Source organism: Adiantum capillus-veneris, chromosome 20, assembly GCF_014529385.1.
Source record: "Adiantum capillus-veneris isolate H3 chromosome 20, ASM1452938v2, whole genome shotgun sequence".
NCBI lineage: Eukaryota > Viridiplantae > Streptophyta > Polypodiopsida > Polypodiales > Pteridaceae > Adiantum > Adiantum capillus-veneris.
Window position 1 is genome coordinate 107,694,180 of NC_140950.1, and position 17,718 is coordinate 107,711,897.

The 17,718-nt window shown below is 42.2% G+C and overlaps 1 protein-coding gene across 1 annotated transcript; it reads left to right on the forward strand.

The window, feature by feature from the left end:
* Positions 1-116: 116 nt before the first annotated feature.
* Positions 117-1,842, forward strand: LOC147433055 (uncharacterized). The gene has a single exon (XM_086491698.1). The coding sequence runs from the start codon at positions 117-119 to the stop codon at positions 654-656; it is 540 nt and encodes a 179-aa protein (XP_086347824.1). The 3' UTR covers positions 657-1,842.
* The last annotated feature ends 15,876 nt before the right edge of the window (positions 1,843-17,718 follow it).

Sequence of the window (17,718 nt, forward strand, 5' to 3'; positions counted from 1 at the left end):
ATTTTTCGACGGAAATATCCTTGGCCAAGAATCATTGCGGTGGCTGGCTTTTGCTAGGGACGGAATCATGACCATGCACGAGCCTGTGATTTGGGCAAGGGAATGCCGAGCTCGACATGACAGCAATTTCTTCGCATGGGAATGCTTGCCAAGTTGGAGAGTTTTTTTTAAAAGGTAAAAAAAACAAGCTTTTTCTTAAATTTTGGTGGGCATGGAGTAACGAGCAAGGGCAGGACTCAGGAGGAAAGTCGCCAGGAGTGCATGGGGTTGAAGGGCGCCATCTGGATGGGAAAGGAGGGACAAATGGATGGTTGCATGAGGTAGAGGAGGGGGAGTGCTGCACTAGGGGACGGATGCAGAGCCACTGTGGGCAAGGGACGCCAGAAGTGGTGGGTTGGTTGAAGTCAGAGAGGAGCAAGGTGGGCCATCTTGTGGCGAGCAGGGTCAATAAGAGGTTTAGGAGAGGAAAAGTCGCCAGGGGCTGGTCTTGGAAGGTAAGGAGGTGCTGCAGCCACGGGTGGCCGCCTCTAGGGAATGCCGGGAGAGCCAACGGGCTGCAGGTGATGAGGGTTGTGAGCAAGCGGGAGTCGCAGTTGGCCAAAGAGGGTGCACTGAGAGCATCAATGGGGATGAACTTGGGATCACCGGGGAGATGATGACTCAAAGAGGGCCATTGCTGGGAAGGCCGCCAGGGGGCTGGCCATGCAAGGGAGTGACAAGGGCGGGCTTGAGATGATTGAGAAGAGCCTGCAAAGCCGGGCCTGAGGGGCGGGCCAGTTGTGCATAAAGGTGACACAATCTGCAGGAAGACAAGGGAGCGCTGCAGAGGAGCTCGCCATGGTCGGGTCATGAGGGAGGTGTGCCAAAGAGAGTTGCCAAGAGAGGACGAAGGGAGAGACAGCAGAGCAAAGGAAGAAGCCATGAGTTGCAGTAAGGAGTGAGCATCGGACATTGCAGGAAAGAAACCGCCAAGGGCCAAGTTGGCATGGAGGGAGGATAGCGCTGCAATAAGGGGGTGCGAGCGCTGCAAGAGGTGAGCAAGAATAAAGAGTGAGGGAGAGGTACCTCAGCTCACAGGGTGTGCTACAGGCACCGTTGGGGAAGCAGGAGGAGCTCAACAGGAGGCTCTCAAGAGCATGCTGCAAGCCAAAGAGAGGGATATGATCTAGAGAGCGAGAAGGCGGCCATCTGATGGGGTGGCTACAGCGTGAGTTGCCTGAACAAGGGAGCGTGCAGAGAAGTTCTGAGGCTCTTAGGGGAGGCTATGGAAGACTCCGTTCAGAGCTAGGGATGTTCTGACAAGAGAGAAGGCAAGGTGGTGGCCTTGGCGAGCAGGTGAGTAAAGCCATAATTCGCACGCAGAGGTGGTGCTACCAAGGACAGTCGAGGGTTGGTAGGAAAGAAGTTCAAGGGCGGTCTTGCAGATGAGAAGGGTGGCACATGGGAGGAAAAACAGTGCTATAGAAGGCAGACGGGTGTTGAAGGCCGAGAGCTGAAAGCTCCAGAGTAGCTGCAGACAGGGCCAAGGGCCGCCATTTTTCTGGAAGGAGGAGCGACCAAGTGCAGTTGAAGGGGAGTGCATGAGAGAAGGGGGAGCCACCAGGATTGTTGAAGCCGAGGGCTTGGCCTTGGAGCATGTGTAGAAGGTCATCAAGGGATACGGGCTGCCAATAGCATAAAGTGGAGCACAAGGAGGATTGCACACCATGGTGTGGCCATCATAACGAGCGCCGTCAATCGCGTTTGGAACAGTCGCCGTGGTCTAAGGAGTAGCCGCCAAGGGCCGCTATCATTGTATTGGATAATGTTTATGTGATACCTAATGGGTTTGTGTTTTTTGCCGAGTTCGCCATCAATCTCGTCCGCATCTCGTCTTTTGCCGTGTGCCCGTGGTAGCACTGGCTCCGGGATTGCGTGTGTGTGTGCAGAGAGAGAGAGAGAGAGAGAGAGAGAGAGAGAGAGAGAGGGAGAGAGGGATTGTGGTTGCAGATTGAGTGTGGTTTTGTGTGCGGTCAAGGCGTGCGAGGCCTCCCGGCGTGAGTGTGTTTACAGATATGGGTGCATTGATGTGTGTGTCAGTAAATACGATTGTGTGTAGCCGAAGTTGCTCGTAAGCGAGGCTATTCATTGTGTGTAGCCGAAGTTGTTCGTAAGCGAGGCTATTCATTGCAAGTTGCAGAAAGTGTGCATGCGCGTATGTTTCTGAGTGGCTTGGGGTGTTGGATATGTGCTGGGCTATAGAGAGGGATCTAGTTTGTATACTGTGTGTGTTCCCATTTCCCCCATCCCAACAAGATGAATGTGTCACCATGAAATGTTTGAAATATGTATATTATCAAATTAAATTATTCATCCTCTAAAGTTATAAAGCATGCATCAAATCCATGTTTAGGGCCATGGCTTCTTGGTAAGGTATGTACATGACAACAACCGTTGGTAGCCACTTTCCCATATATCACAATATGTACATTATTATTTTTATAATCATGCATCAAAAAATATAAAAAGCAAGGTTAATGTTTTTATTTCACATTGTGTATGTGCCACGACATGATATCTACCTCCCTTGAGCCTGCACATCCTTTGATATGTGCCAACTTGATTACTTCTTTGTTTGCATACACATCAATTGCAAACATCCAATGAGGGACACAATAAGCACAAAGTTTGCACTTAGATAATAGGGAAAATATACAAACTTTTTGCTATAATAGCACAACCATATGATAAGTAATACATTCCTCCATAGACTCCATGGGCATAAAACTAGAGAGACATGAATCAAGAACATCAAAGTATTTCCCTCTATCAAAGGGCATATAAGTACTCCAAACAAGACTATAGGCATCATAATGTCCTCTTGGGTCATATGATAGCATCAAAAAGTCCCACATATAACACATAGCATGAAACTGTGGTGAATGACATCACCCCCTCTAGTATCCAAAAATTGAGCATGTATAGGCTTCAATCATCAAGCTCCATATTATCCATTACCTCATTTGGTGCCTCATAAACTGCTCATGAGGCAGGGGAGGGGGTCACTATGTATAAATTGTGTATATCGCATGCATTCGAGGAATATTTTTAAATCTCCTTCTTTGTGAATTTTTTATAGATAAAGTACAACCTTTTCCTATTCAATTTGTATTTTTTTTCCCAATTCCATTTTTTGGGACTCTGTATGTAAAAAAATGAGAAAAAATGAACCCCTTTTGTTGCACTCAAGTGATAGTCATATAATTATTAAGTGACCCCTAGAAGATAAAATTGCATGCATAACTTCTCTTATAGGCATCATCCAACAATCACATAATCTCTACCTTATGCCGAACTCCTTCTTTCTTAAGGTCATATATACCATTGTACTTTTGGATACCCCTATCATAAGGAGATTCAAATTACTCCAAAGCATCATCTAGAAGACATAAAAGCTTTGTGTGCTCCTTTCTTATTGTCTCAATGCATGACATGAGTAATATATTTAAGAACCCTTGTTGTATGTGGCATGGAAACCCTCCAAGGCTTCATCCAAGGTGTACATAAGATTCTCTTTGATGGGACTCTCTTGAGAGCATATCCCATGATACAATGATGGATCCGCATCACATGTGGTATGCATATAGGCCATATTCCATTTTGACTTTTTCTCAACCATCACAGAGTCTTTCAAGTACCTTTGCACTTCAACCTTGTGAAGGACAACATGCTTCACAAAGATAACATTCAATTATTTTTCCATGTCATCATCATATTCCTTACACTCATTGGTAGGAGCCCTCCAAACAAGATCCTATGGCTTTGAAATGCATCTCATGCACCAATCCACAAGCATACATATCACATCAAAGAGCATTGGCACCACACGAAGTATTATTTTCATTTAAATATTTGTAAACCTCTTTCAAGCATGAACCACCTTCCAAATCACAAAACTCTATGTCATCCTTGGTCATACCATTTTTCATGTTCACATTTTTTGGCTACATCCATGCTCTACCACATGATTTACAACATCTTAGTCATCCTTTTCTTCACAATCAGAAATTTTGCATAACCAATCCACTAGAAGCAATATGAGCATCACAAAAACCAATCCAATCCAATGAACCACCATTAGAAATTGAACTCACATAAGCATCTTTTGCAGACTGAGCGCCATCCATAGTATATTCCACCATAGGTCTATGTGCAAAAACTTCAAAGCATCAAACAAGGAAGCACAATGCTCATGTGCCAAAATTGAAACACCAATTGCCTCCACATTCCTTTGCAATTTCTTGGACTTGGTCCTAAAACTCTAGAGCCACTAACTGTTGAAATGCCACAATCATTGATCTTTCTTGAACCCCTTGATGCTTCATCTCCATGGCATAGCACTCAAAATAGCCTCTTGGACCATAACCCTCAAAGATATTACAATTTTTATTCTCAACATTTAATGCAATATGCACTACAATTTGCATTTTCTTTCCTCGTGTTATTTTCTTTCTTTTTGTAAGATCACCTTATATTTCATGTCCCTTGCTAGAACCTCATGATGTACATTTGATTTTCCCTCATCACAAACCTTGTTCCAACTGATTTTGCATGGGGTTCACCAAAAAGCCTATTGGAAAGTGTGCAGTCTGGGAGGGTGCGAAACCTGTGGCTCTGAGATTTTGTGTTGAGAGTCACAAATACTTTGTGAAAAAGCATTGATGGAAAATAACCCACCCTCTTCCTAAATATGGCTTAAAGTCTAAGAGCATTCGTGATAAAACAATGACAAATACTCTTTCCTATTGTGCTTGGAATCTGCTTGTTTTGTAAATCTGCTCGTGATGAAATGATCACCAATTCATATCAATTTTTTAAAAGAAGATCAATTAACGACACTAAAGTTTCATCCATGAAACACAACTCTCATACAAGCACACATCCTATTCAAAACCCAAACCTCTTTCATGGAATCTTGTAGCCTCGCCCTCATTACATAGTGGTAACTTCATATAGTTGAAAGGAATTCATGAGCTTCCACCTTCATGGAAGCCATTTTTTGATGTTACAGAGATTTAAGAGCTTCCGTATTGAAGCTCACACACCATTTGAATGAAGGAAACCCCTAATTCACTCTCAACAAGCTCAGATACATGATAGTGGAGAGGCTGCACTACACTATCTTAGAGCAACCATGAAGTGAATTGCATACATGAAAAAAAAATGCAAGTTTTTTCCCCTAAGAAGCAGCCCTCTCTTTCTTCACCATATCCAAATGAGCTAATGTGTCATTTTTTGGGCCTTCTTCCCATTTTCATTGCAACTAGTCATTTTAGCTCATCTCTAATCCAAAAAAATTCATTTTTTATGTTAAAAAACCCCAAAGAGAGTAAAACAGTCCTTAAATTTGTGGGATCACTCACATGAGCAAGCATCAAAGCCATGTCTAGGGCCACCACTCCCCTGTAAGGTATGCACATGATAGCAATTATTGGTAGCCACTTTTGTATATATTACAATATGTGCATTATTATTTTCTATTATCATGCATCAAAAAGTATAAAAATGAGGTTAATGTTTTTATTTCACATTGTGTACATGCCATGTCACGAAATCCACCCCCTCAAAATCTGCACATTCTTTGAAACGTGCCAACTTGATTGCTTCTTTGTTTGCATACATGTCAATTGCAAACATCCAATGAGGGACACAATAAGCACATAGTTCCTACTTGGATCATAGGAAAACCATACAAAATTTTTATTATATTAGCACAACCATATGATAAGTAATAGATTCCTCCCTAGAATGATGGGCATAAAATTAGAGGGCCATACATCAAGAACATCAAAGCATTTCCCTCTATCAAAGGGCCTATAAGTACTCTGACAAAGACCATAAGCATCAAAATGTCCTCTTGGGTCATATGGTAGCATAAAAAACTCCCACATATGCAACCTAGCATTAAACTGTGGTGAGTTTGCATCATCATCTCTAGTATCCAAAAATTCAGCACGTATCCATAAATCATCATGCTCCATATATATATTATTCATTACCTCATTTGGTGCCGTATAAACTGTATGCATAACTGTTAGGAAATATGACATGGCTAAATAGATAATTGAGTAGTTTACTTAGTGGAGAGAGATAATTTTCACACATGAGAGAGAGAGAGAGAGAGAGAGAGAGAGCACAATATATGTGATTCATCCAATGTGGGATACGTCCATGGGAAAGCAGCCACTCAATGACTTCAGTACTTAAAAACAAGAAGGAGATTACAAAGGGATTATACCCTTTTGGAGCTCCCTTCTTGGTTCACTCTCACCACCTCACATCAACTTCACAATGCAAACACAATGATTCACAATTCATTTTTTTGTGTGTAGAAGAGGCCTCCTTTTATAGGCCAAAAGGGCTGCCCTCTCTCATGAGAGGCAGCTGTGTGTAGCCGCCCTTGTGTTGACAAATCCAAATTGGACCCTCCAATCGACCCATGTGTGGCCGTCCTTGAGAAGACAAGTCCGCCTTTGAAATTGGCCACCGGCCATTGAATTCAGCCCTACCAGCCAGCAGCCTTTAACTACCGACTACCGGCCAACCGACCAAACGATTGGCTGTTTTTCGACCACTTTTCGGCCTTGTCGCGGCCATAATATTCCGGCAAAATTTTGGTTTTCGACGAGTGATTTCTCTTCATGCACGATGGATTCTCCTCATAATGGGGCCTTACAAATGTGAGTTTTTAATACAAAAATTACATGGGGTAAATCTGGCTCCATACTTAACAAACTTCACTTGTAGGCATGAAATCATGCAGTACCTCATTCAAAAATGACATAAGCTCTACCTCATGCTCATCTCCTTATTTCTTTAGGTCATATATCCCATTGTACTTTTGGATACCCCTATTATAAGGAGCTTAAATTCCTCCAAAGCATCATCTAGAAGACCCATAAGCTCCGTGTCCTCTTGTTCTTGTTGTCCCAATGCATGACATGAGCGATATCTTTTAGAAACCTTGTTGTATGTGGCATGGAAACCCTTCAAAGATTCATCCAAAAGATGCTTAAGATTCTCTTCAATGGGTCTCTCTTGAGAGAATATCTTAGTGGTGGATCCTCATCACATGTGGTATGCCTATAGGCTATATTCTCTTTGGACTTTTTATCAACTATCACACCTTCTTTCAAGTACCTTTGCACTTCAACCTTGTAGAAATCAGCATGCTTTGCAAAAATAGCACTCAATTCTTTTTCCAATTCATCATCATAATTCTTCCACTCTTTAGTAAGAGTGGGTGCCTGCATATCAACTTGCATCCCCTTCACACAAGAGCCTATGGATTTGACATGCATTTCATCCACCAATCCACAAGCATATGCATCACATCAAAGAGCATTGGCATCACAAAAATTATTTTCTTTATTTGGAGCTTTGTAAAGCTCTTTGAAGCATGAACCCACTTCCAAATGTCAATACTCTATATCAACTTGCATCCCCTTCACACAAGAGCCTATGGATTTGACATGCATCTCATCCACCAATCCACAAGCATATGCATCACATCAAAGATCATTGGCATCATAGAAAGTATTATCTTTATTTGAAGCTTTGTAAAGATCTTTGAATCATGAACCCACTTTTAAATCGCAATACTCTATGTCATCCTTGGTCATACCTTTTTGCATGGCTACATCCATGCTCTACCACATGCTTTACAACATCTTTTTCATGATTCTCTTCACAATGGGATAAATTTTGCATAGCTAATCTACTAGAAGCACTATGAGCATCACAAAAACAATCCAATCCAATGAACCACCATTAGAAATTGAGCTCACATAGGCATCTTTTGCAGACTGAGTGCCATCCATAGTATCTTCCACCACATGTCTATGTGAAAACTCCATAGAATCAAACAAGGAAGAACAATGTTTATGTGCCAAAATTGAAACACCAATGCATAAACGGCTTTGACTATATCCTCATCTCTTTCATGTAACAATGTTTTGTCCTATAGAAGGAACTCATCTATATAGCTTTGATCTTTTCCCTAAATTGATTGTCATCTCTTGTATAGCATGGTAACTGCATCAAATTGCTATTTCCAACATCTTGTAAAAATTATACCTTTGTAGAAGCAATGCACTCCATTTCCCATTCCACAAAGCCCCAGATCTCTTGTGTGAAAGCACTTGAAAAAGCATCCCAATTGTCTCCACATTCCTTTGCAGTTTCTTGGAGTTGGTCATAGAACTTTGGAGCCACTAACTGGTAAAATGCCACAATCATTGATCTTTCTTGAACCCCTTGATTCCTAATCTCCATGGCAAAACAATCACAAACCCTCTTTCCTATTGTGCTTGGAATCTGCTTGTTTTCATAAGAGAGTTCGTGATGAAAGGATCATCAATTCACATCCAATTTTACTTGAGAAGAGCAATTAAAAACACTAAAGTTTTAGCCATGAAACCTCAACTCTCATACAAGCACAAATCCTATTCAAAACCCAAACAACTTTCGTGGAATCTTGTAGCCTTGCCCCCAATTACATAGTTGTAACTTCAAACAATTTAAAGAAATTCACGAGCTTCCACCTTCATGGAAGCCATTTTTTGATTTTTCAAAGATTTAAGAGCTTCCATATTGAATCCCACACACCATTTTGATGAAGGAAAACCCTAATTCACTCCCCACAAGCTCAAATACATGATAGTAAAGAGACCGGATTGCAATACATACTCATAGAGCAACCATGAAGTGAATTGCACATACAAAAAAAAAAAATTGCAAGTTTTTGCCGATAAGAAGCAGCCCTCTCTTTTGTCACCACGGTCGAATGTGATGATGTGTCATTTTTTGGGCCTTTATTCCATTTTTGACCAAAACTAGGTCATTTTTAGCTCATTTTTTACCCAAAAAGACAATGTAAAAAACCCCAAACAGAGTCAAAAAATCCCTAAATTTGTGGGATCACTCACATAAGCATAAAAAGCATATATTTTTTGCTATTTTTGATAGATTTTGTCTGCATCAATCTTTGTAGAGGAGATGAGTGTGCCACCATGAAATGCTTGGAATATGTACATTATCACACTAAACTAGTCATCCTCTAAATTAATAAATCATGCATCAAAGCCATGTCTAGGGCCACACGACTCCCCAGTAAGTATGTACATGACAACAACCAATGTCTCATATATCACAATATGTACATTAATGTTCTTATTCCCATGCATCAAAAGGTATAGAACGTGAGTTTATTGTTTTTATTTCCCATTTTGTACATGCCAAATCATGCATGACAAACTATGTCATTCACTAGTGAGCTCGACTGTATGCTCAATAGATAGAGCATATTGGAGATAGAGCATGTAGTTGTGCAAGACATGCTAGTAGAGTCTGTAGAGACAAAGGTAGATATGCATTGACCTATTGAGACACAACAAGTATCATCTGAGTCTATGCACGTAGTGGTAGAGCATTTGGACACAGTAGAGGGGCCTTGTGACAATAGTGTCCTCCCGAGAGTGCTTCATTGAGGGCACTGTGTTCCTTGTATGCATGAAGGCATCATTGCAATCAATCAACATGACATAATTCATGAGATGGAACAAACTTGCTATCAGAGGTAGGCGTGAACACCAGAGAATCTTTGCACAATAGGTGGCTCAAGCTCAGCTACACAACCTATGGTTCCACTCTATCCAGTCCTTGCTCCTCTTGAGCCCTAACAATTTTGTGTCTTCCACGTGCAGGTCCATCTTCTTGGAAGACAACACTTGCTAATCTCCTCATCCCTCTCTGGTTTAAATGATATTTGGATTCATTAAAGTGAACATCATTGCTGCGGACAACCTTTTTCTGGATTCGGGATCCCAAAGTCTGTACCCCATCATCTCACCAGAATTACCATAGCCTAGAAAGATGCACTTTCTACTCTTTGGGCTCAAGTTTGTTCCTAAATTCCTTTGGAACGTGATTATATGCCTCACAGCCAAAGACTCTGAGATGCTTGTATGAGGGATTTTGCCTGACCATACCCTCTCTGGCACTGAATCCTTCTGCAAAACCTTCTAGGAGATCTATTTACAAGATAAACAGCTGTTGATACAGCTTCAGTCCCCAAAACCCATTTGGCAGCTGTGCATTAGACAACATAACTTCTGAACTCTGACCTTCTCTTGTATGGTCCTATTCATCCTCTCAGCAACACCATTTTTGGAGGATTGTAAGGAGCAGTAAGTTCACGTTTTATACCTTTTGACTCACAAAAGTCCCTGAAAGGCCTTTGAAACATACTCTCCACCATTGTCAGTGCTACGCATTTAAGCTTCTTGCCACTCTGATTCTCCACAAGTGTCACAAACGTTTTGAAAACACTAAACGCTTCATCCTTGTCTTGAGAAAGTAAACCCAATACTTTCCTCGAGTAATCATCTATAAATTGTCATAAAGTAAGAAGCTCCCCCTAGAGATAGTTAGTCATAGGTCCACACAAATCACTATGAACAAGTGCCAACTGTGTATCTCTTCTACTGCTTCTATGCTTATGTGGCTGCTGTGTTTGCTTACCATACAGACAATGTTCACAGAATTCAAAATCATTAAATGAAAATCCAGGAAATAACCAAAACGAGACAAGATTTTCCATTCCCTTCTTGGACATATGTCCTAACCGGCTATGCACAAAGAAACGTTCGGTTGCTCGGTTACATTGATTACATTTTTAGAGACATTTGATACATAAATCATGTAAAGTCCTCCAGAATTTACTCCATGTGCTACTGTCATAGAACCCTTGATATCTTCCACATGTTTTAGTCCAAAATTGTGACGTAGCAGCATCATCAAGTAAACCTGTGCTGATCAAGCTCATTGTAATTGTGGAACATGTCTCACATTCTTCAGCGTGAAAGAAGAGCCATTCTGAAACTTCAATTGAACATCTCCAACACCTAAGATCTCACATGTCTGCCCATTGCCTAGCGGAACATGATCTTTAGTGGTCACATAAGAAGTAAACCACTCCTTGTTTGGAGACACATGAAGTGATGCCTGTGAGTCTATATCAAGTCACTCAGTGCATTTCCATCAGATGTTGTAAGAGAGCTGAGTCCATTGTATTCTTCAAGAAGAGCTGAGTCTCTCTGACACTGTAAGATGCGGGTAAACCTATCCTGCAAATGTACTGTCTCTCACTGTCCTGTCACTGTCCATAAGCATAGACTGCGACAATGCCTCAACGGTAGTAAAGCAAAGATGCAATCCCAACTGTCTAACTCACAGTCAATACATCCTAGTTGCCTATCTAAGGGTGCTCAAGGGATCGCTCCAAGACCTATATCACCGAAAGGATCTCAACATTCGAGAATCCCCCAGCTCAATAAAACCTCACTCGACCCTCAACAAAGGCTGCAGTAAATCTGACAGTACATACACTTCCCACAAAGTCATACATCCACAAATTTCCCACTGTATACTGTAACCGTTGCGGCGGTTGTTTGCTGCGTGACTCACAGCCAGCAAACCGTCAACAGACATACATCATCTCTGACAATACATCCCATGTGGAAGTACCTGCAATGTCAGGATGAAATCTGGAATATCAAGCAGCAAACACAAGCTACCTGATGAACTAGTGGATGTCGCCTATAGTGTGTGTGTAGATGCGCCCGTGTCGTATGTGACACGCCTCCAAGAACTGTGAGCCGTCCTTCGATGTGTAGACAGCCACAAATTAACACTTTGGGAGTGTCGATATCCTCAGCACCTGCAGTCGTAGGCCGAAAACCCCAAATTTGTAGAGTCGGATCGGCACCCGCTGAGACCACGTAGTAGAAAATGGCCTGGGCAGAACTTTGTCGAAGCCGAACGGTGACCGAGATGACCTCAGAATGAAATTATGAGCACACATGGGCCTACGGGCTCTCCCACAAGATTTGGGGCCGTGTCTTTGCCTGCCGAATTTCACTCCACTCTGAGCTGGTGACTCTAGCCTCCTACAGTGCTGCACCGAGCCTCGATCTGAGCTCTGATACCAGTTGAAGGAGTACAAGCGGAACTGCGACGCGAGAGAGAGTGCGAGAAGAAGAGCACGATGATATGGTGAACTCGCTCTACTGTAATGTGTAGAGCATAGTGAGTTCTTATTAGGTTTTAACAAAAGAATATGTGTACATACCTGGCGGCCCGCCCACTTACCTGGGCGACCACATTGGGCTTTATACCCCAATGTTAAAGTCTTCCCTCCCTTTTACAAAATGACCTAGGTACCTTATATACCAAGGCTACCTTAGGTTTAACCAAAAATGGGGTTTAAAGGGTCAAATGGCTTTGTATTTACAATTTGGAAGTGCCATTGCACCCCGGCTTCTGAAACTATAATAACTACTCATTAAAAATGACGTTTATAGCCATAACCCGCAACATTTCATAACTCGCAAAAGATATGACTTTGGTACGAAACTTGAGTTCTGTTGTGTTGTTGACCCAGCAGTCAACATTTCCTTTAGCCTCTAAGCTAATAACACTCACCGCTTGGTTCACAGCATGTGGTGGGGGTAGTGGGGGAATGAGATGTTGGGGTGGTGGTTGCTGTTGTACAGGTGGTCGAAGGATTTGGACCATTGGGATTGGTCCTAGTTGCCTAGGTGGTGGTCCTCTTACTCTTGGTGGAGAGATCTGATTATGTCTCCCCCCCCCTCTATTGAAATTCTGCCTCCTTGGGTGTGGACAGTAGTACATTCCATGGCCATCTTCCCCGCAGTTGTAACAGTGGTACTCTTGGTTCTGCCTTCTTTGTCCTCTTCCTTGTTTTGGATTCCTGCTAGGTGCATGCCCTTGCTGCACGAGATGCACGGATAAACTCTCTAGTTGGGTGGTGATGCGACTTAGTAGGTCTTGCTACTCTTCTGATGCCTCTTGCGGTTGGACTCTATGATTGGCTTTGCAGTCACCGGGGTTGGTCGAGCTGAGCTTGTTTCCTTTGACTCGTTTACTCTTGCTTGCATGCGCAGCTTCTTGTCTTTAAGGCGGGCTACTTTGACTACCAAATCATATGTTGCAGGAAACCTTCCCTTCACCTTCTCTCTAAGCGGCGACCATAGACTAGCAATGAAACGGTCCTTCTTTAGTAAATTAGGTGCTCCTTCGCCTTCCTCCAGTGAGGAAACCCATCTCTCCCATAAGTTCACAAATTTGGACTCGTAGGTGGCATATTCCAGCACAACTCCCTGCTTTAATTCTATCAGTAGCTGCCATAGCTTCTCTGAGGTTGTGCCTCCACCAAACCTCTTTACAAAAGCATCGTTTAGCACATCCCATGCATTCTTGGTAGCATGGGGCAATGCATTATACCAGGACTTGGTCTCTACTTTCATCAGTAGAGGAAAAATTCTATGTCGTGAAGCGTCGTCATCTTTGTTGGAGACGACAGAAGCAATGTCAAAATCATCCAAAAAGTCGGTGGTGAGATCCTCTCCCTTCTTTCCAATGAATGTGGGGAAAGAAACACTTGCCATGGTAGTGACTCAGGAAATTGCAAATCTTTAACCAAAAAAAAAACATTAACAACAGTAGCGTCTCATAGTAGCTTTTTACAGGGGTGGGTGGGTAGGTTAAAACAGGATAAAGATAGAAACATTAAAGGAATGATGGTAATCCAATATGGGGAGAATGATAGGGTTTGGGGAATTGAGGATTTCTCTTGGTACTGCCACACCGAATAGGTATACGATCTTCTGTTGGTAGAAGACTTTCCTATCTACATAGATATTCACATGCATATGCTGCAAGAATCTGCACAGGAATGCCGTCGGCCCATTTTCCATCATGCACAGAGGGTGTAATACTTACTTATACTTTTATCGTGCCAGTGTTGATGAGTCGGCACATCCACAAGAGGTTGTCGCCTTTCATGGGCTCTACCTTTCCTTCGTTGCTCAGCACGTACAGGGTGATGGCGATGCGTCTGACCACTCGCAGCCTCTTGGCTAATAGCAATTGCAGGTAATTTCCGTAGTTGGCGTGTTGCATGAATTCTACTCCATTAAGTTGCAACTCGTTCCCGACCCACTGGGTTTCACCCGTGGTAGAGAGATTCTTCAGGATAAGTTGTACAGGGAGAGGAGGAAGATCCTCCACTCGCTTTCCAAAACAGCGAGAGCAGTAGCCGAACCACTCTTCCCTAGGACATGGGAATCACCTTACCACTTCTTCTTCAGGATTGTCGAAGTGGATTGGTAGCACTCGCACCCGTCGTGAAAATCGGTAGGTGACCTTCCACCGCTTAACTTCGGATGATTTCCTCTTTGGCAAGCTGGGTACTACCCGACTTTCTAAGCTTGAAGCACTTGCTTAGCTAGATGCTTCTCCCTTCGGGGTCATGTTGAACGTCACCTTCCAAGCATTCTAATTAACGTTCAAGTAAACCTACGGTCCCCTAACTAACCTAAACGTGCACTAATTTGCCATATATTTGCGATTTTCAAACCCATTTTAACTAATTTCTGATTATGCCTTTCGTATTTCACTTACTTTTCTATGCTTCGTAGTCCAACTCTCTAATATGCAAGATTACTCATGTATGCTCTCCAAACATGCTATTTAGGGTTAAAATCTGAGTTCCCATATACATTTTTAATGGAGTTTTTAGTCAAAATTCATCAGCATGCAATTATCCAGAATATCTATTTGACTGCTATAATTAAAAACTACACTTCAGAACTCACAAAACAAATCAATCACTTACTGGACTTCAAATTATTGAACAATGCAACTAGAGTCATTCAACAGTTTTGCAAATTTTCCAATGAAAAACACGAGAATAAACTTGTAAAATGTAAATTTTTATTGAAATGCCAAAAAGTGTCAATGATTGAATTTCTCTTCCTAAATGCCACTAACCATGAAAAAATATGCAGCATTTCATTTCCAAGTATAATTTCAATACAGATATATCTTCAAACAATCACATTTGTGCTCAATTATGAAGCTAGCAATGCAAATAATGAAACTAGCAATGCCTCTTACTAATTTTATGAATTTGTTTAGAAATCAAGAAAAACTAACCAGTGAATTTTAACTTTTGATTTCGGGTTTATTGCTTTCCGTCTCCGTCAGAATTCGAGCAGCGGCTCCTCTCACTTGAAAGTGAGTCACTACGCAGCAAAATTTTGAATTTACTTTCCAAATTTCTCTCTCTTTCTCTCACTCTCACAGATCTCGTACCCTGCCCACAACGGCCTCACGGCCTCTCTTACTACTCTCTCAGGCTCTTGGATACTCTCCCCTCTCAGATTTGCCCTCACACTCTCTTGCAACTGCTTGCGACCTCACCAAGAAGCACCTTCTTCAGGCGGCTCTCCATGCATGGGAGTACACACACCCCTACACACATGTAATCAGCGCAACACACACACAGTTCTTTTACGAACTGCTCATGACTCTCCTCCTCTCCTTAATTGCTCACGCTCAAGATGATACACACACTCTCAATAAATCAATCACACAGATACACACAGTTTCCTACTTGGTCTTGAAATTGGTTCATGCTCTCTCCCTTCCTTTCTCAGCATGCTTACGACCTCTCGCAATCACCCTCCTCAATCACACCACCCTGCTCTCGGCTCTTCCTCGTTACCATTGCAGGTGGCCCTCTCTCTAACTTGCGCTATAGCAAATTCATTCTCTCCCTCTCAGGTTTTTCTGTGTAGCGACCTATATTATGCAGGAAGTAGGTAATACATACACTGTCAAGCAAATGGACGTACACACACTGCCAAGCGTAATATTTCTCTCTCCTACTTTCTCTCACTATAAAACCAGCGCTAAAACTCTCCCTCTCTGCTTGTATACTGCAGCGCTCTCCTCAGGCTCTCACTCTCTAACTTATATGTCCTCCACCAGGGCTCGCATGGCATCCTTCCCCTTCTCGCGACCACTGCAGGCAACCCTGTGGTTCAGGAAACCCTCTTCCTATGGCGCTCTGGCCACGCCCTTCTCAACCACGCCACCTCGCAGCTCTCTCTCTCTCTCGTCCTATGCTCTGCACACCCAGTGCAGCCCTTCTCGGCCCCTCATGGGCTCGCCTCTAAGAGCGCCCTCTCGGGCTTGCATGACGACCTCACACACTTAGCGGCCCTTGGTGGCTCCTATCTCCTCTGCACACACACAGTACACGCAAGGGTAGCCCTCTTGGGCTCCCTTCTTCCCCACTCTCCTAGCGACCATTCCCCCTCTCGTCTTCTGGCTTCCTCGTTTCATGGCGGTTCCCTCATGCATGGCGATTCAGAGCTGCCAATCAAAACGTAATTATGTTTTTGTTTTGTTATTTTTTCTTAAAAACATTGTCAAGCATTGGGCTTTTAAGACCTTGCTCCCACCTTGAAAAAGGGTTAAAGTCCCCGAAACCTCAAAGATCTCCATCATGACAATGAGCATCGAGCTCACATCTTCTCTCTCCTTACTCTCTTGAACTTCACGGTCCCTCCCGGATTCTAAGTCAAAATTTAAAGCTTTGCCCGATACTTACACTAAAACTTGTGTACACTTTCCGTTTTCCTCAAAAGCTAGCTCAAAATCTAACTGGAATTCTAGAGTTTAAACCGACTAACATGCCTTAACACAAATTAGGGTAAACTCACAAGAGTCCGAAGATTTACTTCGGCTAAGACTAAACTCAAGAGTAGTACTCACCTTGAAACTTTCTCAAGCTGGTAAGCTTTCCATTGCTTTCCAGATGAGTATGGCCAAATTAGGTCAAGAAATTATGAACTTCCCTTAGACGAACTAATCATAGCATTCAAATTTTAACATAAACATTAGCAAATACTTTCAGATTCTATCAAATCATTTATGTGCAGCAACATCAAATCATGCTAAACAGGCATACATGTATAGTAATTTAAAATGCAAATGATTCTAACATGCGCATGCATATCCCAATTAACCCGGAGTTGTGTACAAATTGTCAAAAAGGTTTGGGGTCTACATTCCTCCCCCATTGAATTATGGAGTCGTCCTCGACGAGCAAGAATGTCTTCTACACTCGTATGAACTTCTTAAATTGATGCAACTCTCCAGCTTAGCAGCTACACTTTGAAAAATAACTAGCTCCCCTCCTTAACTGCGAACACCCTAGTGGGCATAAAGCCTGAAACACATTACACTAACACCAGTAGTCTGTCCATTCTTACTTGAATTAAAAGAAGAACTAAATTTGTTTCAACAATAAAACCATTAATCAGTCAGTCAGTGACAACTCAGTGACAAATTAATAAACACTAGACATAGTTATATAAACATGTTGGGCCCAGAAAACGTATATACCCTCACTAACTAGCATTTACAAAGATTTAAAAATCACAAACCTAAACCTCACCAATAGCAACTAAAATTAATAATAAAGTGACTAGTTAATAGAATAACTATAAACCGCCCTAGGCAAGACTATAAATTTATTACTGTTTAATAGCAAGAACAACCCCTCTCCATGGTGCTAGATCTCTATAGAGGTAAACCAATTAAGCCCTATATTATAGAAAATATACAGTATTCACATCTAAGTGGAAGTCATCGCCTTTAATCTATTTCCCTTTTTTTGAATTCCCAAGTTTTTTTTTTCATGCATTCTTTTTCTTGTTTTTGTTTTTATTTTGAAGTCACATCAGACTTGATTGTTTTTTTTTCACACACATCCACTCTCACTGCTGCATCGAGCAGGAATTATTA